Source organism: Macrobrachium rosenbergii, chromosome 26, assembly GCF_040412425.1.
Source record: "Macrobrachium rosenbergii isolate ZJJX-2024 chromosome 26, ASM4041242v1, whole genome shotgun sequence".
NCBI classification, from domain to species: Eukaryota; Metazoa; Arthropoda; class Malacostraca; order Decapoda; family Palaemonidae; genus Macrobrachium; species Macrobrachium rosenbergii.
Genome location: NC_089766.1, coordinates 48,294,093 through 48,322,030, shown reverse-complemented (window position 1 = coordinate 48,322,030; position 27,938 = coordinate 48,294,093). Strand labels below are relative to the sequence as shown.

Below are 27,938 nucleotides of genomic sequence, written 5' to 3'. Positions count from 1 at the left end.
TTAGCAATCGCCCAGAAAGAATTGTGTTTTATTTTAACATTACTGTTGCTCTGTATTAGTGATTGTTTCCTGAAGATGAAGGCCCAGCTAATATGTCTATACACATTTTCTGGTACAAGATCACAGCAGTTTGCCTTTGCAAGTGTTGGTACATCTCTCCAGATGATCACAGAACTCCTTATCGTTAGGAACTTTTAAAAATATAGAAAAGCTGATGAGTAATGCCATAATGCATTATTTAGCTTAAATTGTGGAGGCTGGTTTAAGGTAGATTTAAAAAGCTAACAATATAATGTAAAGATAATTTAATGTACAGTTAATAATGTTAATGAGGTGAAAGATTAACAGGAATGAGCAAGGTATAGCATTGTATCTGTAAAGCAGTCTAAATTATTAATAAGGATTCAAAATTATCGTAATCTTGAACGTATAAAGTTAGGAGGCTATAAATCACAGCTATAGGGAGGCCCAGGAAATCATGGAGGAAGGGGATAGACGAAGACCTGGACCTGATTGCAGTTCGGGCAGAAAGAGCACAAGGACAGAGGAGAGTGGAGAGACGTTTTATCCATCTTACCCTATGAAGGGAAACGCCAGCTTAAAAACATTTATCCCCGTAGGGGGGCAGAGCCCTCAGCACACTTCTCGTGTTGCACTGTAGGCATTACTTAGGGGTCTTTGTAGCATCCTTTCGGCCCCTAGCTACAACCTCTTTTATTCCTTTCACTGTACCTCCTCTCATAGTCTCTTTCTTCATCTGACTTTCCACTCTTTCTAACAACTGTTTCATTGTGCAACTGCGAGGTTCTCCTTCTATTACATTTCTCAAAACTGTCAATTTCCTTTTCAGCACGGAATGACCTCATAGGTCCCAGCACTTGGCCTTTGGCCTAAATTCTACATTCTATTCTTTGTATTCTATTGTAAAAACATTTATGATGATGATTTAATGAAATGTAGGAAGAATACAATTCACTGAAGTGTTGCAACAAAGAGAAAGTGGATGTATGGATGTTAACCTTGAATAACCATGGTCTTGTGTCTTTCATATTTTGGTACACAACCAGTCATGTCCACCACACGTATGTTTGGATTAATAGCAATAAGTATTTTGGGTGGTGACTGATGTAATTGTCAAAAACTGGACTCGGATTACCATTTGATTGGGAATGAAGCATGTGTGCAATAGGTTTGTAAACATTTCATGGCAAATTTATTGTCTATACTTTCAGAATATTTTTTACCTCCTTTAGTTGTTCTAGTATAAGTAGAATTTTAGTTTGCTTTGTTGATCAGAACTAAAATATTGATGTGCAGAACATTTCACTTGTTTTTAGTCTGCTATCTATAAAAGAACCATGTTTATTTCCCTTAAGTAGTACCACATACAATATGTCACACTGAAGATGAGAGATACAATGTATAGTCCTAAAGAAGGCAATAAGTAAAATGAAGGATGGCAAAGCACCTGGTTCATAAGAGTGTGCAGTAAATTGCAATGCTGAAGATACTAAGTATGGAGGGGGAAGGATGGATACTAGAACTGTTAAGGACAATCTGGGAAGAGGGAATAGAGTAATGCCAAATGACTGGGAAGAAAGTCTGATGATAACTGTGAATAAACAGAAGGGAGGTACTCCGGAGTGTGGTAATTATAGAGGAATCAAAGTAAAAGAACATTTGGAATATTTGTATTAAGAACACTTAATGAGAGATGAGGAACAATTGTGAAGATTGGTGAAGAGTAGTATGTATTTATTAGAGGGAGAGGTACAGTTGATGCTGTTTTGATAATAAGAAAGTTACAGGAAAAGAGGCTAGAAGGTAATTGTAAGTTCTGTGTGCATTTATAGCCCTAGAGAAGGCATTTTATAGAATACCATGATGTAGTGTTTAGGTGTTCAAGGAAGAGCAAAGTGCGAGAAAAGTTGGTTAGGTTGGTTGAAATGATATACAGTATGTGAAAACAAGGACGGCAGTAATAACAGCCTGCCAAAATACAAAAGTGTTTGAAGTTGGAGTTAATTTACTTCAAGGATTGGCACTTGGCTGATCTCTGCTTGTAATGGTTATGGATGTATTGATTGAAGGGCTTCAGAATGAAAATTTATGGCAGTTGTAATATGCAGGTAGTATGGTGATTATGGCAGAGACAGAAGAAGAATTGTTAAGGAAAGGTAGGAGAGTGGTAGGAACCTCTGGAATGGGGTGGTTTGAAGGTAAGTGTGGGTAAAAGTGAGGTTATAGAGTCCAAGAAGAGGCTTAGGTTGAAACAGGTCAAGAATTTAGAATACTTACGATCAACTTTAAGGCAAGAGGGAGGGTACGAAGCTGAGGTTGGAAATAGGATAAAGGCAGCTTTGGGGGAAAGGAGGAAGGTGCCAGGGTTTGTGTGTGACAAAAAAATGCCAAATAAACTGAACATAAAGATCTGTTGTACCTTGTGCCGTAATCAAACCAGTGATGATATATGGTTCAAAATGGACATTTAAGAAGGAACAAGGAACAAATGAAGGAGCAACCAGAAATGAGGATGCTGATGTGAGCTTTGGGGATCTCACTGTTTATGAGACTGTAAAATGACAAAATTAAAAGTGCGAGGGTGGTAAAGACTACTGACATAATAAGAGAGACGAGATTAGGATGTTATGGGCAAGTGGTACAGATGAGTGAGGAGGAACAAGTGAAGAAGTCTTGGGTAGAACTTGTTAGAGATAGAAGGTCAAGAAGGGGGCAGAGGATTAGATGACATGATAAAGGGATGTAGGATTTGGAGAAGGGTTTAGCAGAGGAAGATACTTTCAATGGATATAGTTGGAGAATATGTGACGAGGCAAGTAACCCCTAGTTGAGGATAGTGGTGGGGATGAAGAAGTGTCTTCAGCCCTAGCTGTATGGCATTCTGCAGTTTACTCTCTCCCTTCTGCTTAGTCTCACCTCCCCCAGCTATCCAACTTTACCCCTATTTTCTTCTATGCTAATGTCTTTAAAGAATGAATCCTTATGGGTGAGCCCAAAAGAAAGAGTTTAGAAATATGAGTCTTGTCTCAAACTAATTTATAACAATATTGCCCTGTAATGACGCATGTTCATTCTTGCAGTTGGGAAGTCCCAAATAAATCGATTGCTGCGTGACACCACACTGATCGAGGATAGAGATCTCAGTTTTGAAGTTTACTTGGTAAGTAGTTCTTGCTCTTGTTGACTGTTACTTCAAAGAAAATGAACACCAGTTCATAGAATGTACATAATAATTCTTCCATTTTCACAGAATAAATGTTTGCAATAAACTCATCTCCTAAGATTATTGACAGCATGCCTCCACATTAAGTTTTAATGTTCATTGACTTTAAAAATACTTATTGGACTAAAAGACTAAAAGTTTTCATTCTTCATGTTATATGAAGTTGGTGTAAATTTTAAATATGATTGATCCCTGTCCTTTAATAAACAAAGGGAAACGAAGGTACTGGTTAAGCAGCAAAGGCTGCAGCTACTACGAGCAGATCAACAGTAGCCATTCCTGTCAGTGATTGATAAATATCTCCAAAACCCATAATTTTTAATAAACGGCAGACTGTGGAATAATGAATCTCATAACAAGTAATTAAAACAGAGACCCATCAGTGAATTGTGGCATTCTTCAGACCAAAAAGAGAGCCACATTAAAGTCATTTTTTTCTCCTCTTCGAATTCATCTTGCTCATTTGTCCCAGAAATAGTTGTTGAATAGCCCACATGATCCAGCCTCTTTGTGCAGAGAATGACAGTCAGTCTGAAGAGATAAACATGTTTTATGTGAATACTGTAATTCCTGGTTCTATAGAGGCACATGCAAACACTACGGGATTGAACAATTTGGTCGTCTGTTTAAATAAAAATTCAAGTAAGACCAAAATAGGAAAGAGGAAGACCAGTGGAAAAAGTTAAAGCCTCTCAAAACCTTCCAAAATACAAAGCGAGTTGAAAATACGCAGAGCGTATAATAGCACGTCTTGACGCTATGACAGCTGAGGAACAATTGGAGTCTGAGAGGCCTACGTGGCCCTTAATTAGCCAGTGGTATTCTTCAAAACAAGGCTATTTATAGCCGTCATTGCGCATGTGTGCTAAGGATATCCTAACCATATGATGTTGTGGGTTTGTATATCAGGAAAAATACAAATTTCTTTTTAATTTGTTATTTTTATTCATACAATTTCTACAAAAAATAAGGAATGGGATTGATAGATATCCGGGGGTTGAGGTGGCATATGTATTATAAGTTGCCATGACTTTTCCGTCTGTGACAAAAGACTATCAAATCTAAGGAATGTCTGGAAAACAAATCACAGTATGTATGCTTCATAGAAAAATTTTATATATTTACTTTTATCTGTGACAGTTTTTAAAATTAATTGCTTATTTTTCAGTGTTTGTTGCAAGATGATGCATATGGTCCATTTGCTGATAGTATCAAACAGTAAGTATATGAGATGCAGATGGAATTTTTGTATTGATCAGTTATTTCAAAGAACAATCTCAAGAGAAGTGTCTAAACTCTAGTATGTACTGAACTATGCAAACAGATTATAATTGTATTGCTTAAAAGGTAAATGGAACATTTTGCCTTCAAGATTAATTAGATATATTTCTTTGTACCATTTGAAAAGAAAATTACTGAGTTGACATAGGATGCAACGTAAATACTAGTAGTGTAAATATGTGACATTATTCATGAGTTGTATGATCAATGCAAGCTTAGAATAAAGTTTCATTCCCTTGGAAACTGTGGAAGGCAAAAATCTTTTATATTTTATGTTGATGATCCTGTTCTCATCATGTCACAGATGTGACCAATTTAATTTTTTTTTTTCATTTGCAGCTCGGTTGGACACGAATATGAGTTTTTACTGATTCACGAGCTCAAAAAGCTAAACATCAGCTTCCAGAATGAAGATGAGCTTCGCCTTAAAGGTTATGATAAAACTCCAGATGTTAAACTCAACATACCAATTGGTAAGCACTTAGTTGTATAAGTTAACGATGCAGTAGATCGATTTGTCATTTCATAGACAGTAAACGAATTCAGGCCAAATGTAACAGTAATGATTAATGGATTGTAGTTTGTATCAAATCAGAATACTGTGTGATTTTTGTTTTTTTACTCATGACTTTATGGTTTTAGTGATATTTTAATTGAAGGGGAAGGTTATAAAGTTAAGCTTAATAATGCAGAATCAAAATATGTATTGATAATTATTTGAATCATTTACTTATTTTCAAAAGCTAGATTATGAAACTGCAATAATTAAGAATGTAATGATAACAGAGTATCAAAATATGAAGCTGCAAGTGGTTTGGTCCAGTATTAAAAGTCTTATTATCTTACAATGGGAGGTCAGACTTAATTTAGGCACCTCATTTGATTTTCCAGCCGTTGATGGTTATGTCATCAACTGGATTGAAAGTAAAGCATCATTTGGTGATGAAGAAAGCCACCGGACATACTTGAAAGATCAACTTTGGAGTTACTGGAATAGGTATGAATTTCATTTTGTACTATACACTTGTGAGTGTTTGGTTTTGTTTATGGAATAGAAGATGGGACTCTGAATGGAATTTAAAATGGCTGTTATTGCAAATGAGAGTTGATTGGGGACAGCGAAGATAAATCATAAGAAACTTGGAAATTTTAAATTGATAGTAATAATAGACAGTGACTGGAAGGCAGGAAAATAAACTAATAACTACAATTACTGATGATTGAAAAGTTCTAATAGTTGACTCATACAATTTATTTGGCATAATTGTTTTGGATAACGTCAAAAGAAGTGGATCATTAATTAAATAAAGGAAGATAGCAGGAGTTCTGCAAAATCTTTTTAGTAGAGGGAAGATACCCATCAGTGGTGGTTATGTATGTGAATGGAATAACAAAGAAAAAAAGATACATCAAAAATCTGTTGAGATGCAATGTTAGATAAAATTGGGTACATATTGGGAAGGCAGGGTTTTTATTTCGGGGACAACATTTTGAAGTACAGTGAAGATGTAATAACAAAGCTATTGACTTGTGATGGATTTTATCATACAGCACTCATTCAGCCCTGAATCTGGTTTGATCTGACAATGAGAATGGGGAGGATATGTTGGATAGAAGTGTGTATAATATACTAATAATGGGAGGCTGTAGGGTTTCTGTTTTGTCAACTTGATCTTCACTACATTTGAAGTCGAGGACCTTCAAGATGGCTCTTTTTCTTTGGTATTTTTGTAGTATTCACTGTAACAGGTAATAGGGTGTGTTTTACCAGCCAAAAATGCCAGCACCTGACAGTAACAAAGTTTTAGCCAAATTTATCAACAGAAATAATGATCAAGAGCTTCATGGATATGGATGTGTTCCTGCAACCAGCAGATTAGCATGTCAGCTGCTAGAAGTTTGCAGATAGTAATCTTGCAGTTGGTCCATCCTCAACCTTAATGAACTGGTTCAGAAAGGAGAGCAGTAGTTAGCTTTGCTTTTAGATTGGACAAATGGTCCATCTTTGGTCAGGTGCCATGAACTGGTAAACATGATTGAATAGGAAATCTCTACAGTAATCTCACTGTCAACCCAACCTGGACCTCAAATACTGAGGCCTCAGTATTTGATTCTGCTTTCAGGTAGCACAAAAAGCCTGTCCTGGGTCAGCTACCAGGAGTTTGCAGGCATTGTTGGGTAAAATATACTTCAGTATACTATCTTGCTGTCTCTTCAACCTCAGAGTCAGTGAACTGATCTATAATGAAGAGCATTATTTTCCCTTGCAGATATGAAAGAAGGCCTATCTTTTATGTTATCCATTGAGTATCTGTTTAGGTCGGCCATGCTGTTGGTGGATGGGTGCCAAATTTTTCTCTGACAAACATGAGGTCTCATGTTCATTGGTTAAGCTGCGATTTTTTTCTTCCACCACCAGTGTTTAGAGTGTATTCTGTCTTTGGATTGGGGATCAGCCAGAGTTTCTCTCACTTGCAACTTCTTCATATGAGTCTCATTCATGTTGCATGACTAAGCCCTTGACTTTTCCTTCGTGGACAAAGAATAGCAGGTTCATTGGCTACATCAGTGCTATCAGATTTTGCTGTTTCAGTAAGCCTAAAGAAGAGGTTGAATGGCTGTAGCACTATTATTATCATTATTATTATTCAGAAGATGAACCCTTTTCATATGGAACAAGCCCATGGAGGACATTGACTTAAAATTCTAGCTTCCAAAGAATAGGGTGTCCATTAGGAAGAAGTAGAGGAGGTAAAGGGAAATACAGAAAAAAGATATCTCTTTATGTTATAGTATAAGTAAAATAAGAAGATTATGCTGTTAGGACATGAGAAATATTAATATTTCAAGTTTCATGTGAATTTGTAGTTTTTCACCTTTAAAGTATAACATTTTTCTATTACAGGTTTGGTCCAGGATTAGTTATATATTGGTTTGGATACATTGAAGAGTTAGACGAACATAGAGAGAAAGGAATCGTCATAATGGACAGTTTCCCGACAAATATAACTTTCATGAACCCCTTGTCAGAATCCTGATGGTTAGGATTTTAGGGTACATGAAGGCAGAGGCTTGGTCGTCTTTCATTTTGTACGTAAAAGACTTAGAATATTCTGCAGTATCTTGACTTTGACTGATGCAACATATTCTCTAATATCTTGACTTTGACTGATGCAACATATTCTGCAGCATCTTGACTTTAACTGAGGCAACATATTCTGCAGTATCTTGACTTTGACTGATGCAACATATTCTGTAATATCTTGACTTTGACTGATGCAACATATTCTGTAGCATCTTGACTTTAACTGAGGCAACATATTCTGCAGTATCTTGACTTTGACTGATGCAACATATTCTGCAGTATCTTGACTTTGACTGATGCAACATTTGTGTGATGGAATATTAATGTCCACGTGCTGAGGATATTAGGTGAGAGATATTTTTAAGTTCATTTGCAAGCTAAAACAAAATGTGCCCATTGTTGTAGCCACTTTTAAGAATCTTAACCAAAGTTTAACACAGCTGTTATGTTAAAGATTGGCATCACTGTCATTTCACCCTAACAGACTTCAATCTATCGGGTTTCGTAACTCACTGGATATGTTCGAGCCAAAAAATAAAGATCATATTTGTACGTAATGTGTTTTAGACTTTGTAAGGATTTTTGTAAATTTTCATTTGCCATACCAAATAACATCATTGCTCTAATATATATTTAATAAGCCCTGAATGCACTCATGAAGATTTAGATAAAATGTTTATTAGATTTTTATTGTGGTATACCAAAATACAGTACAAAACAGTAGCTACTTGGTCAGTATGAAATCTGCAGATAAACACAGTAATAACTCATCCTAAGTTTTGTCTCTTGCCAATTTTTACAGCAGTTTTTATGAAAACTAATAAGGAAGAATGAAAATTTACTTACATCATTTTGTTCGATTTATGTCGGTAAGGAAAGAATATTAAAAAAGTATAAAAATACAAAATTTAGTTAAAAAATGCAAAATTACATGAAACAGATGTTGAAATATTATATGAAGTAATATACAGTGTTGTACAGAATAAAACCCCTTGGAAGCTTAAATATACAGTACATAATATCATTCAGCCACAAACAAATACAAAAATCAATAAAAAGTGTAAAATCACATGAATATAAATTTAAAATGTTAAAGTACTGTATATAAAATAATACTTTACAGTAATGAAATGTACTACAGTATAAATCACTTAAAAGCATAAAAAAATTAAGATTGATTTTGGCTGCCATATTTCAAGCATTCAGCCGCATGGCAGTGCTGGTTCTTGTACCTGCAGTTTCCTCCACTTCCTCCTTCAGCCCATAGAACATACTGATGTCGCCCGTCAGGTACAGTTCAACACAGTATAAGTCAATTAAATGCAGAAAAAAATGTTGAACTATCAAATGGTTTATTTTACTGGCAGTGTTATGGGTTTGTTTACTGGACTTATAGGTTGACTGGGTTGTTTTTTATAGGTTGTATGCAGTCTTTTTTATTTCAGTTTGTTTTCTTTTAGCTTGCAAATGAAAAATATTCAGGGCTTATGAATTGAAAACTATTTTTAGCTTGTAAGTGTACAAACAAAAGAAAATAAGCAAGTATTATAAACGTTTTAAAACCATAATTGTTTTATCCCTCATTTGACTCTGGTTTAAAGCAGTGTTCTCTCAACATGTACGGTACAACTTCATCTTTAATGAACATTCTGTTGTCCTTATTTTTTTAGAATTGCATTTGTGTGTTTGGTAATCATATAAGAGAAAATTTTATCTTTGCAGAAACACGTTTTATCTTTTCAAGATAAAGATCCACAAATCCCTAATAATCTAAACTTGTCAGTGAGTGCTCACAAGTACTGTACCAAGACATTTACAAAACCAAGATTGTAGTGCCGTTAGCAACGACTGGAGTCAAAAGTTCTGCCTTCTGTTTAGGGCAGTACACAACAGTCCCATCAGCTCCTGCAAGGGGAGGTATGCTAGAATCAGTTCCAATGAGTGATGATTTAAGGTAGACCTCCACTTAGGGTCATCACTGCTGGAGAGCAAAACTTCTGCACCTTCATTATAAGCTCTCTCATAGACAATCTGGGCTTGACATCTAATCTCATTGGAATTATGCCACAAAAATTTTGATAGATTGTGCCTCCATAAATTAAAAGTTTCTTGTTTATCATGGTAGGCAAGCTTACATGCAACATTAAACCATGACTTCAGGACGAAACTTGAGAATTTTAGAAGTAATTGTCTTAATCACAGTGCTAAGATGATCATTTAAACACTTGATAATATTTGGACTTCTGTAAATATCACTCCATCTGATCTCAGTAAGGTCACAGTGAATACCATCCCAACCGACCTTGGATTTTAAGTGCAATTTAACTTCCCTGAGAAGCTAACATCTGGAATAACTTGATTCATCTCCACATTAACTTTAATCCAACTATGATCAGATGAGTCCACTAACCACCCATGTTTCATGACATCCATACTCATACCATAGCCTATGAACTGTGGAGGAAATCTAAATAGAGCTATTCCATGGGCCTTTGAAATGGCATTAAGCTTGAGTAAAATGGTCTTCTTGAACCCTGGAATTAACAGGTCTGCAATAATGCACACAAGGCAGACACGAGTTTCAGAACAAAGAGGCTATCGAAATTGACAGGAGCAATACCCAAATCATGTTTATTCTTATATAATCATAGCCATTGCTATATGAAATACATTTCCGTGATTGTTTCTGTGGGTCAGAATGAAGTTCAGTATCGCGAGAAAGAAGCAACATCCTGTAATAATGAAAACAATGTGATAACAATGTGTACATGTAAAATCAATATTGAAAAGTATATGCTCATAAAAAGACAAAAGTCATTAGCATACTTGCTTCTGGATGTTGGTTCAATATAAATTTTAAAAATATAATGTTCAGAGAAAGTTACAGATCAGGTATGGAATACTACAGAAAAATGGAAAAAACAAAGTTGGTAAAGAGAAAATGTCTTGGGAACAATTATAAAAAACCAGAAAAAAGTTCCAGAAAATATTTAAACGATGGTTTCCAAACAATAAAACACTGGTTAAACACAAAGACACTGTAACTGTAAAGTTTGAAGGGATCATGATTGATAAAACATGAGAAATGATTAGGTCTGCCCACATTCATTTTTGCCAAGGAAATAGCCTAAAGCTGACAAAGCAAGAAATGTTCGAGAAAAGATGTGCATTTTCCAGCATAAAAGACAAAATGGACTGATGCTCGTGAAACATTACTTACATTGAATTAGTAGTAGGCATTACTGGAATAACTTGGAACAATTTAAAAGCAAAAGCAATGAAGTATAGGAAAACAAGAATTACATCTCTTCAAGGTTAAGTAAAAGCATGTGAAAGAAGGCAGTCAGTGTATGATTTTGAAACTACTTTAGATTTCAGTAGAAAATACTGAGAAAACTAAACAGGATACTATGTATGACAGCACAGATAAGTCCATCATTAATTGCTCATGCTAGATTGATTATATATAACAGGACATCTGGTATGACGGCAAAAACAGGCCAAAATAACCGTATAATGAACAAATAATTTGTTCATTATAGATAGATTACATTAGAACTTGACGATATGGGATAATATGAAGGTGGAAATGTAAAAAAAAAAATATTTCTTTATTCAGATTATAATCAAGTAAATACACTTTTGCCATAAAAACAAGGATCAAACTGCGGGTAACATCCTTTTCTAAACAACTTGGAAAGTTAGAGGCTTTCAAAAGGAAACAATTTGAAAGAACCGTGGGAGTATTTTAAACATAAACCCTCCCCAACACATACTGTGGAAGGAGAGTCGTTACATATCCGTTTCCCTACTACTATTTGTTTATTTTATGTATAAGACGTAGTAAAGATATACGACGCTTGTATTGTATCGCAAACTTTGAAACTATTATTAAATAATTATGATCCATTATATTTGTTTACTTCATTTATAAAGCCTTTAATATTCACTAAATAGCATAAAAATAATAAAAAGTATCCCTATATGAGCGAAATATCTAAAAAGCCGCGGCGCAAGACCGGACAAATGAGGCGACATGACAAGAAGTCGCGCCCCGCCACTCCTGATGGGTAACGCAGGTGCTCGCAGGCGAATGTTGTCCTGCCCAACTCCGCGTTTCAAAATGTCAAAACAGGACATGAAGCGCCACTGGGAGATCATGAAGAAGACGTTCTGCATCGACGGCAACTTCTCAGAAGTGAGTGAAGCTGACGTGTGCGTCGAGAGAAAGGGAGTTTGAAGTGAATTAACGTGACGGCTGTAAGCCCGAGTCCATTATCCTTGGCTGGACTACTCGCTTTATCCTTGGTCAGATTAAGCTCTGTTCAAGTGAATGTAACGTCGTGATTTTAATTTGGAAAGATATTTTGGGTATATTATGGGCATAGGCAAAGCTGTGGCCCGTTCTGGTGATGTGCTGCATTTCGTGTTTTGCCTCGGTCGCCTGTCGGGTACTTACCCTAGGCTAGGCTAGCAGATATACCCCTTTGTGGCGTTGCGACGTGTATGTTTGGTAATTCTAAGTATTGGCTCCGCGGCTGCGACTGCCTTCTGACTTAACTTTTTCTGCAGTTTTTCGGTTGCTAATTATGAATTTACCTTTAATTTTTGGCGCTCGAGTGTAATTAACCTGTAATTAACCCCCGAAGTCCATCCAACAAGGGGTTTCCATACGCGATCTTCACGAGACAGATCACTGCTACGTCTGTTTCGAACGGTTCATATCCCGTCCGGCAAGTGCAATAACTTGTTAACGTATGGGTACCCAACCACCCCGGGCCAGTACTAAACACGGCGAAGGGACATTCCATTTGGCCGACAACAAACAGGTGCACCGTCAGTATCAGAACCCCTAAAAGTGTAGAAAAAACCAGTTGAAAAGGTAAAAACAGGCGCGGAGCTAACGTATAGAATTACCGCTATTGCCTATTCCAGAGATGTACTGCATTTCGTGTTTTGCGCGTCTGTCACCCGTTGGGTACTTACCCTAGGCTAGGCTACCATAGTAGAGAATAGCCCAAGTTAACCCTTTGTGGCCTTGTGACATATATATTTATGTTAACTTAACCATAGTTCATAAGTGTGTAGTAAGTGATGGTTACATCCTAACCTAACCTAAGATACTGGGTCCTACCTGGCTGGCGGAGAGATGACTTTTCTTCGAGAATTTCTAAGGTTTTAATTGGCTAAACCACTGCCAATTTATAACATCAGAGATATAAAGAATGGGTTTCTTCAAGTGCAAACTTCACGCACAGGCAAACTTCATTAATAATAGTCTCGGTCAGTCAGTATACACGTCTACTTTGGCTCAAGTCATTCAATGCTAAGCCACATTAACAGCAGCAAATAAAATGCCACATTAATGTCAGCTATTATGAGCAACTGCATTTTTCCAAAATACGAAAATGTTTAAAAAGGGAGCTTGGCTGAAGAGGACCATTGTGCAAACAATTGAAAGCTCCCTTTTAAACCATTTTTGTATTTTGGGAAAATACAGTCGCTCATATACATTAATGTGGCTTTTTATTTTTCTGGTCACTGTATAGTGATGCACCATAGATTAACAGTGGTGTTAGTCATTCACCCTAGCAGTCAGCATCCACTTCAACCTTGTCTCACTCACTTACTACTAAACCTCAGTCATTCATCACCTTTTCACTGAGGTTACTGTGGGACTTTTTTGCTACAGGCTTTTTTATCTGATGACAGGACTAGTTGAATTTATGGGTAAATAGGCTATATAGTGTAAAGATAATCTTAGCAAAGCAACCTGCTGAATATGGTAACGTTAGGTTAACCTAGGGCATATTACCTTAAGTAAGATTGAATAGGTATATGTTTCCCTATCAAATCTGTCGGCTGCATTTCTTCTTTAGAGTGATTATTATTAAATAGTTTAATAAGACCTTTGAGCTAATATATTTAGGTCTTACAGGGCTTGCTGCTTCCTTTGAAAGTATAAGCGAAGAGATCAGTGCCATATATTGATCTTACTAAACGCTTTTTTCAAAGAAGGTAACAAAAGAAATAAAAATCCAGGTTAGATTAAACAAAGTTTAATACAACTTTACTTTCTGTTCTAGGTGAATGCAGATTATGAAGACTTTAACCTTGTTCTTCAGTTAGTGCAGCAGCATGGAGCAGGTCAGCTCATTATTGATCTTGCATTGGATGCCATTTGGCATGAGTTAAGGTAAGCTTGGTTTTAAAGTATAAGAGGAAGTGGTTGTTTAAAAATTTTTAGTTAATCAGTGTAGTTTTTTTGTGTTTTTTGAGTTTATTTTGATAATACAGTAGTTCCAAAGTTTTCACTCTCCTTTCTGTGTGAAAGCTTAAAGAATACATATATTATTATTGTATTGTGATCTATTTTATGAGTGAATGAGGGCTATTTTGCTAGTTCATTATCTGTTTTTGCACTAAATAATGCATAAGGTGATGCATTTAAGTCAGTGTTAATTTAGTTGTTTCATCACAAAGAAAACGTTCATTGTGAGATATCTTGTCATTATATAAAAAGATTAATATTGTGTTACAGTTATTTACATTCCCCTACTAATATTTTTGATAGTACAGTACAATACTGTAAGTGTATTTTAGTGCTTGCTTTGTAACAATGTTTACAACTAGTTGTTTTACTTGCAGGCAGAAAATTGTCCCTGAGTTTTGGCAACATTTCAAAACTTACAACAATCAAAAACAAGATGGCGATGAGGAAACGTCTGAAGGCAGCGTTGAAGTCATGTCGCGAGTGGCGTCGGCAGTCAGTGAACTCTATGATGGCGCCGTCTCATTTCTACCCCTCATACACAGGTAGTGTCACTCATTGTGATGACTTGACCGAAAATTTTGCTTGTCGTAATTGTATTTTAACTGACTTATTCATTTACAGAAAAAGAAATTACTGGTGTGTATCTTCATATTATCAAAAGATAAAGTAAGAAAAGAACTGATGGATACAAAAGATAATGATGTTTACAAGAAAACTCTCAGAAAGCACTTCTCTAACATAGCTTACCTTTTGGGAAACATTTCTAGCCACCTAGTCATTCAAAAATGGAAACCATAATGACTGGGCCCAGTGTCTTGATATTGTAACTGCTTTTCAGATGTGAAATGCTCTGTGAAAAGTCAGGAGCAAAATATGAAGAGTGTGTTCACGGAGGGCTGATGGAGCACTTCAAACTGCACTTGCGGGCAACATTGCACTCTCAGATGCATCCTTCGTTTACCTATTTACTTCACAAATTTTATTCTGCTGCCTTCAAGGTATTCTACCATGCTGAAGTTGGAAATCAAGGTGAGGAAGCCTGAAAATTTTCCAGCTGTACCTTGCGTCAAATTTTAACTCTTGATGCTGTAAGGTGTTAAACCTAATGAGAGTCTAGAAACATTACTTGATCTCATGGAACTACTGTACCTTTCAATAATGATAATGACAACCTGCTCATTTTTTTCACAGCCGAAGAAGCAGATGAAAGCACGGACGAGGTCATTCAGTGTGGAGGCTGTGATGCGGCCACAGACGCCTGCCATTGCCAGGCAATAACAAACACCTTTTGTCAAGTTAACAGGTAACAGATTTTAGTATTGTAACGCATTTGTCTTGTATGATGCTTTTATAACCTATCTGCCATATATATGTCCATATTCGTGATCTTTTATCTAAGAGACAGAATAAGAAGAGTACTGTAGTGTCAAGGCATATGTTCCACTTGAAACTTTAGGGAGCCATCAACACCCTTCTTTTTTTTTTGTCTGGTAATGAGGCCTCATAATCAAAGGGGCTGGGAGGAAGGAACTCATTTTGCAATTGATGGATTTGCATAAAAACTAGTTTTGTCAAAAAGAATTTAGTTTGTTGTATTGTGATTCCAGTTACAATTAGGTGACAGGATAGTTGTTGTAGGCAAGGATGAATCAGTAGGGTGTGAGGCAAGTCACTTGTACTTAGTACTAAAGTTATCTTCAAGTCTGGGAAATGCACACTCATCAGTCATGTGAGGGATAGAAACCATTAACCTCAGATGGTAATGTCTCTAGGATGCAATTATGAATGGATGGAAGATGGGCTACTAAGTGGAAGATGATGAGTTCCTTGTGCCTATCCCTAAAGGTAATGCTTGACTTGCTGAAACTGCAGGTCCCAACTTGTACCATATGTATGTGAGTTAAATCTCTTATTTAACACGTATCTAATGTGGATTGGGACCTTGAGGTACCTGCATTGTAAATATGAGAAACATCCATGTTAAGATTAAAAGCAACAGAAGTTGAAAGGACTCTTGATTTCATGGACTGCTACTTACCTACTCTTCTTTACCATCTGTCACATGACTTTAGGTTCTCAGGATTACCTACCTCAGCTTGTAGACCATGTTTCTTATGGTCTGCTCTTTGGGCTGGCCTATGGAGATAAACAGCCACTTGTTGTTGACCTTGGACTCTGGCTGTCTGTTGGATGACCCCCACTAGGCAGATCAGAAAGTTTACCTCATTACTCTTGAAAGAAGCCTTGGATTGAATGGCAGTTGGCCCTGTGGAACATTCCTGATTACTTTCCCTGTGAGCCTTTGTTACAAAGTCAGGTGTTCCTTGGCAGCATGTGAATCTTGTTGTCCCTTCTGGAAGATGCAGACACCTTAGGAACATTCAGGGCGACAGAGCTGGTTTTACCAAGGTTTCATTTTGGATACACACCAGTTCATTTTCAAGGAGAGCAATTCACACCTCAGCATATATTGTAAAATGCTTGCAGATGGTGGAGCACTGCCTTAGATATTTCAGTGAATGGCTAAGATACCTTGGTTAATCCTCGGCTGATAGTAAGGGAGAGGAGAGCAATATTGATGCACCCATTTTAATTAAAGTTGATGAGAATTAAAGTTTGGGAATCTTTACAATTTCATCTTATTTCATAAATGCCTTTGTCAGTATAATCAATTTTTAATTAACACCTTGTCAAATGCTGATTCCTCATTCTTTTTTATAGAATGGAGAAATCCCTCAAGTTTTCTGATTGTAGCTCTTTTCATTTAGACAGCTGTTGGAGTTAGACCTACTGGAACGCCTTGCAGGTGATATCATATCGTCTTTACTTCTGGCTGTCATCAATCAACATGTGACAGCCACATGTAGGGATTCCTACGACCAGTCTCGTATCAATCAGCTGGAAAAGGTAAGAGGTCTGAATTTTTTAATACAGTTTGATAAATGGATTCTTTGAAATTAAGAGCTAGGAAGTACAAGGTCTTTGTATTAATTCAAGATTCTCATTCCTTCTCAGTTTGAGGTATAGTAGGCCAGTAATATGATTTCTTATTTCTAATCTCGTTCATATTTTCAATATTGGAAGCTGTTCATACGATGAAAGTTACTGTTATTTTAATAACCACAAAAACTTGTATTGGCAATGGTCCTGATAGATTTTAGTTCCCCAAAAATTGTATTTAAATGCCCCAAAAAAACAGGAGCCAAAGTATTATCCATATCTATATTTTGTACATAAAACCTTGGGCCAGCCCTATGAGAGCTGAAAGTCAGCTCAGTGGTCTGGTTAAACGAATTTAATAATATAATAATAATAATAATAATGTACATAAAACCTCATTAAAGCTTGATTTAACTTCTTTTTTATACATAAGATAAAGTCAGTGGTCTTTGAAGTAGTCAGGTAATATATTTTTTAATTTGCATCTTAAAAATTATGAAAGGTTGTCATCTTTAATGGAATTATCAAACCAATGGATTGGTCTGGAAGTATTGTTGATTTTATTAGTGTACCAAGCTGTGCAAATAGGGTGGGGGAGGAACACAAAGATGTAATCTCTTTATTAGTCAGTCATACTCATTTAAATAGAAATTTTACGCAGTTATGAGAATTATACAAGGAATTGTTGAAGTTGAAGTTATAGAGGTAAATCTGGTTGCAAGTATTTGATTTTCTCCAGTTTTATGAAAATAACAGTGGGAAAAAAACTTGGAAGTCTGTTGCCTCCCCTGTTAATTAGCTATATAGTGTAAGTAAACATATGAAGGATTAAGATTTTATTTACTCAACTGAAAGTGATTTTTGTATCTTGACTGTAGTGAAAAGAAGAGGTATGCTTCATGTAACCTGAAAATTGATGAAGAATTCTACATTATGTGCTTTCATTTTTTATATGTTCACCAAATACAAATTAGTGGGTGGAGAATGTGGTCGTCGGCTGGCTCGAGATGGTTTATTGTGGTGGCCGGGGTCAACTCCAATCAGCTGAACCTGAAATCCAGAACATGGTGTCAAATAACCTCAACCACACCTACATGTCAGCCTTGTATCATACCTACACCACGACTAGAATAGATCAGCTTTTCAACATTGTTATAGGTAAGTGTTGCTTACTTCCATTTTTTCAGTAAAGGAAAGATTCAAGGTCTTAGATGAGAAAACTCCCCATAATTGAGAATGAGCTCTAATAATTTCACAGTTCTACTCCGCCGTAGGGGGGTGGTGCAGGCATTATTTAAGGGTCTTTGCAGCGTCCCTTCAGCCGCTAGCTGCAACCCCTTTCAAGTCCTTTCATTGTCCCTCCTTTCATATTCTTTCTTCCATCTTACTTTCCTCCCTCTTTCTAACAATTGTTTCATGGTGCAACTGCGAGGTTTTCCTCCTGTTACACCTTTGTAACCTTTTACTCTCAATTTTCCTTTCAGTGCCGAATGACCTCAGGTCCCAGTGCTTGGCCTTTGTCCTAAGTTGTATATGCTTTTCTACAATTCTACTACTGTAACAACTCTGTTATCATCAGCTGTTTGGCCAAACTCTTTGTAGGTCTCAGTGCCTGATCTTCAGTTGTCATTTGATTTTAATTATCGATGTAATAGTCAGGTTACTTCTTCCCCAGTACAGTGGTTTACACTGTCATAATTGCTTTGCCTTATTTTTGGCTCAGTCATCTTTGGTTTTGTGTTTGCACTGATATTTAGGTTACTTTAGTCATAGCTTTGAATGGGATGTGCTTCAGTGATCTGTTTGTGTCATATTATATTAATATGTTACTAATATAGATTTTGTTTATTATTCTGAATATATGTTATTTAGAAAATTTGGTTATTCATTTCATTACTAGATTTTACCTTGTCGATATAAATAGTGTGCTTTGAATTTCATCTTCCAAGTTCTCAAATTATCATCTTGCATTTACTTAGCTGATTCATTTGCATTGCTAGTTATGGCTTGAATCGTTAATCTAACTGTAAGGTTACTTAAGATTCTTATGTACTTTTCTCAGAATATCCCGAGTCACAGCCTGCACTGGACGACATTAGGGAATGTCTCGACAGAACACATCTAAGAGATCGTTTAGTGGAGTCACTCCGCTCTGCTATACAGGTAAATCCCGCGTAATTTTACTGCAGGAATCTAGTGTTTTCATTGCTTTTGAAAACCACGCATTGTACATTAACATGCTCCTTATTTATCATATATGAAACGTTCAGTTTCTGACATTATTTAATCAGAATTATATGTGATTTTCTGAAATATTGGTTGAAAATGTGTTTCATGATTAATTGGTAGTTAACATGTGTTGAAAATGGTTGTTTTTATTTAAAACATATTTCATGATTAATTATCAACAGTTAACACTGAAAATGATTGTTTTTATTTAAAACATGTTTCATGATTAATTATCAACAGTTGACACATCTTATTGCTTAATGAATTTATTAAAAACAGAAGTAGGTTATCTCTTTCTTCAAACCATGGAGGCCAGAAGTAGGTTTTTCCCTCCTTGAGAATTATAATTAGGCATGTCTCTCCATCAATAGAAAATCTACTTAAATGCAACATTTTATTTATAATGATTGCAATATTGTTTGTATGCCATGTGCAAATGAATCTTCTTAAGAATAAACAGGAACACAAGGTGCAAGACAGTAAAGTAGCCTTTCTGTATTTCCCTTTACCTATTCTTACTTCTTCCTAATGAGCCCCATATTTCTTACGTCTTCCTAATGAGCACCATATTCTTTGGAAGCTTGATGTTGAAGTCAGTGGCCCCTTTGGTGGGCTTGTTCCATATGAGTAGGGTATCTTCTGAATAATAATAATAATAATAATATGATAATAGCAATGATAAAAATAATAATACTAATGCAGTAATAATAATAATAATAATAATAATAATAATAATAATAAAGACTTGGAATGAGTAAGGGGAGCTATTAGCAACAAAGAGTCTCCTAACATTTCTCGTAAGCAGGTTGCTGTCATTCCCTCACAGTGATGTAAGTTTTCATATTTAGTAATGTTAGAAACAAAGTTTATATTTTATTCTTACGTAATTGGTAATTTTAATTATACAAATTAGACCAAGGGTAAGGCTTGGTATCAAGTTAACCACATACTGTACTGTATATTTATTCCCATGAGGGAATTCCTAAAAGTTGAATTCCTAATATATGAGGCATTCTCCTAACTATATTCCTGCATGACAGTACTTCTCAAAGAGAAATTGTTACACTCTAGTAAGGAATGACTTCTAGATATTGGTCAGTGAGCAGTGTGAAAGCTCTCCATATTTTAGGCAATTTGTCAACAGCCAATCTTTACATATTTCTGCCTAACTTCTACCAACTTCTTTTTTTTTTTTTTAGTTAATTCGACTTTATGTCTAGTTGCTGTAATCCTTCCCAGGTGGACTGGACAGTCAATGCATCAAAGATAGTTTTTACCAGTAGCCATCCTCCATTTTATTTATTTATTTTTTCAAATTCCCATACCCTGCCTTTCTTTTGTTACAGACTCGGCTCTTGCATCCCGGCGTAAACACAACTGACGTCCTTCATGCATACATATCGACGATTAAAGCCCTCCGTGTGCTCGATCGTAAAGGTGTCCTGTTGGAGCTTGTTTCTGAGCCAGTACGGTATGTAGGTTGAAACCACAGGATTGTGGAAGTTTGGATAAGAATTCAAATATAGTACAGTATTAAAAAAACTACTGTACTTTAATTAGTGTTTGAAAACAAGATGCCTTTTCATGTAGTTAGCCACAAGCACTTTTGTTGAAAAGAAAATATTTTGCTCTTATTTACTCACAGGACGACAAAGATTCCAGTAATCTTGTTTCTTACATTAATGGTGATACAGTACAAGATTTTTAGTATCAGTTTATATCCAAGAATGACCACCTTTGTAATATCCTTCTGTAAATCTCAATCCTCTGTAAATTAATGAATATTTTGAGGAAAGCTTTTCAAACACTATATACTGTGCATATATACATGTATGCTTTCACACTAGAATCAAACCTATATATTTTACTTCTCCAAGAGATAGATTGTCACTGATAAAAGAATTTTTATATCCTCTTCCATTTTAATATTTTATCACCAGTAGAAGTGTCTTACTAATACATTTTTTAATATTGCAAAGCTTGTCTTTATAAATTAATGATTTCTTTGCCTTTCCGTCACCTGCCATTTTGCTGAAGTTAGTATGTTCTTTCGTTTTACATCCAAATAGATATGTTATACAGTACTTCGTTTTTGAGAAAGATATCTGCAGTACAGTATTTAGGATTATTGGTTGCTGTTGCCTGAACAGATAGACAGATATTGTAGCGTAATTTATAGGACAATTATTATGCAACATCTTATGGGTAAGCATTGATGTGTATACATCACTGGCCACTTGAGATTTTGGGTTACATCAGGTTTTTCAGACCTGTCTTAATTAGCTTGTTAGCTAGGTAGGTATTTTTTTTATAAGAAGTTACTCTTTTCTTAAAATTTAAGTCCTGTGTTTTTTTCATGAAGCGTTTCTATCTTAGGCTTGAAGGAAACCCATGCACTGTACAGTATAAAGAATTAGACCTGCATTCTCCCTGCCAGCAACATGGAGGCAACAGAGATGATATGTATGTTGAATGTTCTTCAGACCTGAGGTTACCTGATAATGGTATGACTATTAGGAAGCGTAAGATTGCAGAACATGTGATTTCTTTCCACCTTTCTAGTCTTGATCCTTAAATTGTATCTTCCTTTACCTCAGGGACACAGTAAATTTAGAATTAAAGACATTGATATAGTTTTATACCTTGACTGCTTAGTTTAAATACCAGAAGATATTAGGGATGACAGCTGATTTATGCTCAGTAATTAATTGGTTAAGTGAAGATAATAGGCCAGAACACCAAAAGATCAGATGAAGGCATTAACCACAAAGATTCCACAAACAGGGAACAGCTGGTGCTGAGGAAACAAATTTATTCAGATTACTTATGTTTAGATTCTTGAATCCTCTAGAAGATTAGGTACGGTAGTTTAGAAGTCTTCCAAGTAATAATTCTGACTTGTGCAGTTTAGTATGGTAGTTTGAAGAAAAGTAATAAGCAATGAAGAACATTTTATCATAAAATCCCATTCAGTCTGATGTCGGTGTCACAAAGAAGTGAGAAATGAAATATATTTTTGCAAGTAGTTTTTTAAGTGAATCATGAACTAGTGGGAAATAATTTTTTAAAAATCTTGTGATGTAACCATTGTTAGTAACTTTTGTTCTTACCACAGGCAATATCTCCGAGGACGTGAAGACACAGTCAGATACATCGTTACGAGCTTGACAGACGAAAGCTCCTCTGAGCTTTCAGAAGAGTTGCTTGTGGCAGCCCCCTTAGTGCTAGATGATTCTCACAGTGAAGATGACAACATGGACAACTGGGAGACCTGGACTCCTGATCCAGTTCATGCACATAGCTGTAAGTTGAATTCCATTACAGTAGTTTTATTCGTTGTATAAAATACCTTAATTTTAATTACTGTATTCCGTATGAGATGGACCTAACCGTATCGAAGTGAAGATTGCAAGAAGAGAAATCTCATTGCATGTGCACAACTCACAGTCCACTCTCCACCAACCAATGGGGATACACATTGCCTTAAGCCCCGTAGAACGGCAGTGCCGTCAGTGCACCTCACGCCTGTTGCAATGTAGGCGTTACTTAAGGTTTCTTTGCAGCATCCTTTCGGCCCCTAGATGCAACCCCTTTCATTCCTTTTACTGTACCTCCATTCATAGTCTTTCTTCCATCTGACTTTCCACCCTCTTACTAACAATTGTTTCATATTGCAACTGCGAGGTTTTCCTCCTGTTACACCTTTCAGACCTTTTTTTTTCAATTTTCCTTTCAGCACTGAATGACTTCATAGGTCCCAGGGCTTGACCTTCGTCCTAAATTGTTCCACACTTGATTGTTTGTTGATTACTTCTATCTTATTCACTCAAAGGGATAATTCGGATGAAATGCTGTCAACTGGGTCATTGCTGAGTCAGGAAGTTGGGGAAAACTCGCTGGTATGCAAGCACTTAGCTTGCCCAGGTAATTCCTTGGGTGCAGTTGCTCTCAGTTTCCAACTTCTTTTAGACTTGTGTGGCCTAGTGGGCAGCGCCCTTGCCTTTCAATTGAAAGACCTGGGTTCGATCCTGATGTGAGTCAGAAATTTATTTCTGTTCCACACGTGATTGTGTTGATTATTTCTGTGCAGTATATTCTGTTTATTGCTTTATGGGACTTTCTCACCTGCTAAGATATACTTTTTTGGAAGTACAAAGACTTCCTGGTCAGTTTTTAGTTGTTTATATATTTGTACCAAAGCAATAAGCTCCACTAAGGCCATGGTTTTTACATTGTACAAAACCTTTTAGTTTTTATACATCATTTTTCATGTCATTAGCAGTATTTATGTAAAATTTATTTTCAGATAACAATACTATTCGTATTTTATTTATTTTTGTTACAGTGAAATCTAAGTCTCAGAGGACAGCAGATATAATATCAATGCTGGTAAACATCTATGGAAGCAAAGATGTCTTCATTACGGAGTATCGAACGATCCTTGCAGACCGGATACTCTCTCAGTTCAGTTATGACACTGAAAGAGAAATTCGATACTTGGAGCACCTGAAAGTCAGGTAAGTGAACTTTCTAATCAGGTTGCCACATATTTCAACTAGCTGTATTTTTCATTTTTCTGGAAAAAATCATTGAGAAGGAAACAACTGATTATTGATTGTTTATTAGATTATTAGTTAGTAATCTGGTAGACCTATAGTTACAGTATATTCAAACTCATAGGGATTTTTGTGCATTCAAATTAATTAAATGCTTAAAGTTATGCAGTTGCTCTGGTTGACAAACTGAAATTGCTCTCTCTCTCTCTCTCTCTCTCTCTCTCTCTCTCTCTCTCTCTCTCTCTCTCTCTCTCTCTCTCTCTCTCTCTCTCTCTCTCTCCTGAACAGTAAATGTAACAGAAATGTTTAAGTTCCTGAGGATCACACATACTTATTGAGATTTTACTGGTTTTGCATCTCTTAAACACGATTAATTTTGTAAACAGTATATAGAAAAAAACTTAACAAGTTATCTTAATACACAGACATTTTAGGGACACTGCCATTAAGTATGAAGTTATAACAACACATGGTTAATTTATTATGGCAAACACTGTCCTCAAAGATTTTGAGGCTAAATTTTTTCCTTGCAAGTAAGATATTACCATTGAATTTGTAGGTGTGTTGATTTATATAGTTTTTATACTTTGGAGTGGTCAGCTTCAGAGATACAGACGTCTGAAGGATACTTTTTATGGTAGCAACAGTTGAAATTATTGATTTGAAATATTATGTTGCTTAATCTATTTCTGTTTACAGCACTCTAGGTAGCACAAAATCAATAATTAAAGGGCTGAAGAATGCATTTGCTGAAAACTGTTTGATATATTGCAGTTTAAATAACTGATAACTTAAGTAACAAAGTACTGTGTATATATTTTTGTACCCTGCTTCTAATGAGGTAATTCAGGTAAATGTCTCAAATCTTTATATTTTTATTTTAGGTTTGGGGAAACAGTAACCCTCCTTCACAAATGTGAGGTAATGGTGAAAGATGTTGCAGACTCCAAAAGAATAAACAGCATCATCCACTCCGATGAGAACAGACATCGCAGCAAGCAGAAATTCCCGGTGTCGTCCATGATTCTCTCTGCCCAGTTCTGGCCGTCGTTCAAGGAAGAACGGCTGCATCTTCCCGAAGAGGTTACGAAAGAACTGGAAACTTACACTGAAGCCTTTCAGGATCTAAAAGGCAATAGGACACTTAACTGGAAGCCTCATCTAGGCCAAGTGAGTATTGTGATTTGTTATTGAAATAGCTGGTTGATCAACTTATTGTATTGCCTTTAATAGCATTCTGCTTCAGGGAAGTTTGTGAATCATTACACTAAGACTATAAATTTGGAATAGCTAAGGAAGGCCAGATTTGTGTAGAACGTTGCCTCTTTCCTCCTTTTAACTCATCTGCTGTTGATACCACCGGGTCAACTTGTGACTTGGTAGGCATTAGAAAAACCATAAGTAGAATTCCAGTTTGTATATTAAGGAAGTAATGACAAGGAAAGGTGATAGCAAAATTTATAATAAGTAACAGAGATAAAAAGTTTTTCAAAATCACAAACTAATACAGGCCTCATATTATGTTGGTTACATACCTATTTGTATTATTTATATTTATGGAACTTTGATTCGTCCTTTACTGTTAGAAAATAGTTTAACCTGACCACTGAGTCAAATTTCCAAGCCACAGGGTTTAGAATAACCAAACAGTTCCAGAGTAGGTCATTGTGCCAAGCATTCATCAGTCAGTTAATCAAATTTCCGAGCTTGTTTGGTGGCCTGAGAATTATGTTTGTAATTGAGAATGATGTTTGTAAATTCAAAATTATGTAAGTCAATTCAAAGTTGGATAGCAAGAAAGGAAGACAGCAGAGTGAATAAAAAGTAACAGATAGCTAATAATGTTAGTGAAAGCCAAAGGGATATTGCAAAGTACATGCAGAAAAGCTTTCATTGTGCTCCACAAGGCGTGCATTATTAGTACCACCATGCAGTCACTCATCCTGACTTAAATCATTATTATTTTATGAGTTTCTTAAGGGACGCCTCTTAGTGTGCCCTGTGACGCACTGCAGATAGAACATTACTAAAGATTCTTTGCAGTATCCCTTCAACTCCAGCTGCAATGCTTTGTACCTGTTTAGTGGTGTCTCTTCTTACTCAACTATCCAACTTCTGTGGTAATGTTAAAGTATCTGTGGTAATGTTAAAGTAACGATTAAAATGCTAATACTGTTTCTCATATCTGATCTAGTGTTGTATGTTGTGACAGACTACTTTGAAATACTAATAATATGGAACCTCAAGTTATGTCATACAGTCATGTGATTACAACCAGATGAAAAGATTCAGTCATGTTTCTGAAATGGGGGATTATCTGAAAGTTGAATGGCTACAGTGTAAGATCAGTGTTGGGAGTAGTATATTTATATATAATATTTAAATTTACTTGGACATCAGGAACCATAATGATCTTCCAAGCACTGAAACACTTCAGTTCTTATCAGCCCCACTCAGAGATACTCTAAACCTGATAAGGCAGAACATTTTTAATATGGTACTAAAGAACTAAATTTTTTCATCTTCTTTCACAGGTGCAGTTGGAAGTAGAACTCAAAGGACGCACCCTAAACTTAACAGTTACACCAACTCAGGCAACCATTATTTATCACTTTCAAGATCGTAATCGGTGGTCAATCAACGAGCTGAGCGCAGTAACTCAAGTGCCAAAGACAATATTGAGGCGTAAAATTACATACTGGCAGACTCAGGTAACTGTTGTTAGTGCATGTTTCTCTGTTTAAAGTCATGTCATTCTGAAACTAGCGAAAGAGATTTTGTGAGCACTAAAATAAGGACCCAGTATTTGAATGTGATTTCTTGTACCTGGAAAGAATCTACTTGTATTTATAAAATTATATTCATGTGGAATTACCAAAAAAGCCTTGATAGTTGTGTATCATTTGTGTGTTTTATTAGAACGTGTAATTTCAGGGAGTTTTACAAGAAGTGGAACCAGACATATTCATATTGGTGGAGGGGGAGGAAACTGGTGAAGAGGGGATAGCTGCAGCTTCTGGTTCAGCTCAGCCAGACATAACTCCTCAGGCAATTGAAGAAGACGAAGCGGAAAGTGTAATGGCTTCAGCTCAAGATCAGAGAGAAGAAGAACTTCAGGTAAGGTTTTATTTGTTGTGGATAAGTTCAATCTTCATATACAAAGCAGTATTTACAGAATAGTATTTCTGAGTGCCAAGAACGTTCAGACACTTAAGGCACAACATTCCAGCTAAGATCAGAGCTGAATTTACTAAGAACTGTTAAAATGGGAGCCATTATCACAAAGTCCAGTGTTGCCATTAATGTGAGAAATGAACCGCACATCAAAACTTGCTTGTTGCAGCAACATCTATGATGAGTTAATACTTTCTTCAGAGAAAATTATATTGATAATTCTCTTTGAAAAGCCCCTGCTTTCATGGAAGATAGAATTAAACCCATCATCCAAACTTCAAGCGAAGTCAAAGGGTTAATGATAATAGTATTTTTTGAGGATTATTGAATATGATTCTGTATAGGAAAACTCTTAACAAAATCGGTAATACCTTTCTGAATTATTACTGCTATTATAGATTTCTAAGTCACATAGGGATTCAACCCAAGATTCGCAAACAAAAGGCAAGGCAGTACGAGCTGACCCACACAATTGCAGAAGTACTTAGGTTTCAATTTCTTTAATGACCTTTGTGGTTCAGTATTACTAGGTAGTTTAATCAGACAACTCACTTAAAACTTGCAATTCCGGTAGGTCTGACCTTCAAATTCTATAAATATTAATACTTTACTATAATAACATAGAAGTTAATAATAAAATTGAAAATTTTATCAAAAATATATGCTAGATTAGATTTGGTACGTAACTTTTTTTCTTGTTTTACAGGTTTTCTGGTCTTATATTGTGGGCATGTTAACTAACCTGGATTGCCTCCCGTTAGAGCGAATTCATGCCATGTTGAAGATGTTTGTTCAGGGGTCGGTTGAATGCAGTCCTCAAGAACTAAGAGCCTTCCTGGACCGCAAAGTTCGTCAGCATCACTTGTTGTTTGCAAATGGCCTCTACAAATTACCAAAGAACTGATGTTTGCTGGTTTGTTATCGTTTCAAAAAATGTATTTCATCTGAAGTACCACTTACATTAGTTGTACATTTTTGTAACGCTGTAGTATTTTAATTACGATGTATTTTAGTGTAGTATTTATAGATCGTTTTGATACTGCTATCACTTTCCCGGTATTTTTGTAAATAAAATTTCATACATGAAAAAATAATTCTACCACTGAAATGTTTCATATACCATTTTTTTCAATTTGCATTCGTCACTTATTTTCC

The 27,938-nt window shown here is 35.9% G+C and overlaps 2 protein-coding genes across 4 annotated transcripts in view; both read left to right on the top strand.

The window, feature by feature from the left end:
• The window catches only part of LOC136853176 (CDAN1-interacting nuclease 1), a 218,107-nt gene extending 208,934 nt beyond the window's left edge, over positions 1 to 9,173 (top strand). For all 3 annotated transcript variants that reach the window (XM_067128512.1, XM_067128511.1, XM_067128513.1), the window contains exons 5-9: positions 3,102 to 3,181; positions 4,413 to 4,462; positions 4,865 to 4,998; positions 5,417 to 5,522; positions 7,431 to 9,173. In XM_067128512.1, coding sequence (XP_066984613.1) covers positions 3,102 to 3,181; positions 4,413 to 4,462; positions 4,865 to 4,998; positions 5,417 to 5,522; positions 7,431 to 7,563 — 503 coding nt within the window. In that variant the 3' untranslated portion in view covers positions 7,564 to 9,173. The remainder of the gene's footprint in view (positions 1 to 3,101; positions 3,182 to 4,412; positions 4,463 to 4,864; positions 4,999 to 5,416; positions 5,523 to 7,430) is intronic.
• A 2,467-nt stretch (positions 9,174 to 11,640) lies between these two features.
• morula (anaphase promoting complex subunit morula) lies at positions 11,641 to 27,885 on the top strand. The gene is made up of 15 exons (XM_067128510.1): positions 11,641 to 11,808; positions 13,697 to 13,806; positions 14,259 to 14,426; positions 14,723 to 14,913; positions 15,076 to 15,187; positions 16,653 to 16,791; positions 17,799 to 17,982; positions 18,887 to 18,987; positions 20,400 to 20,524; positions 22,169 to 22,356; positions 23,399 to 23,570; positions 24,494 to 24,779; positions 26,144 to 26,320; positions 26,544 to 26,726; positions 27,490 to 27,885. The coding sequence occupies exons 1-15, from the start codon at positions 11,647 to 11,649 to the stop codon at positions 27,685 to 27,687; spliced, it is 2,496 nt and encodes an 831-aa protein (XP_066984611.1). The 5' UTR covers positions 11,641 to 11,646; the 3' UTR covers positions 27,688 to 27,885.
• Positions 27,886 to 27,938: the final 53 nt, after the last annotated feature.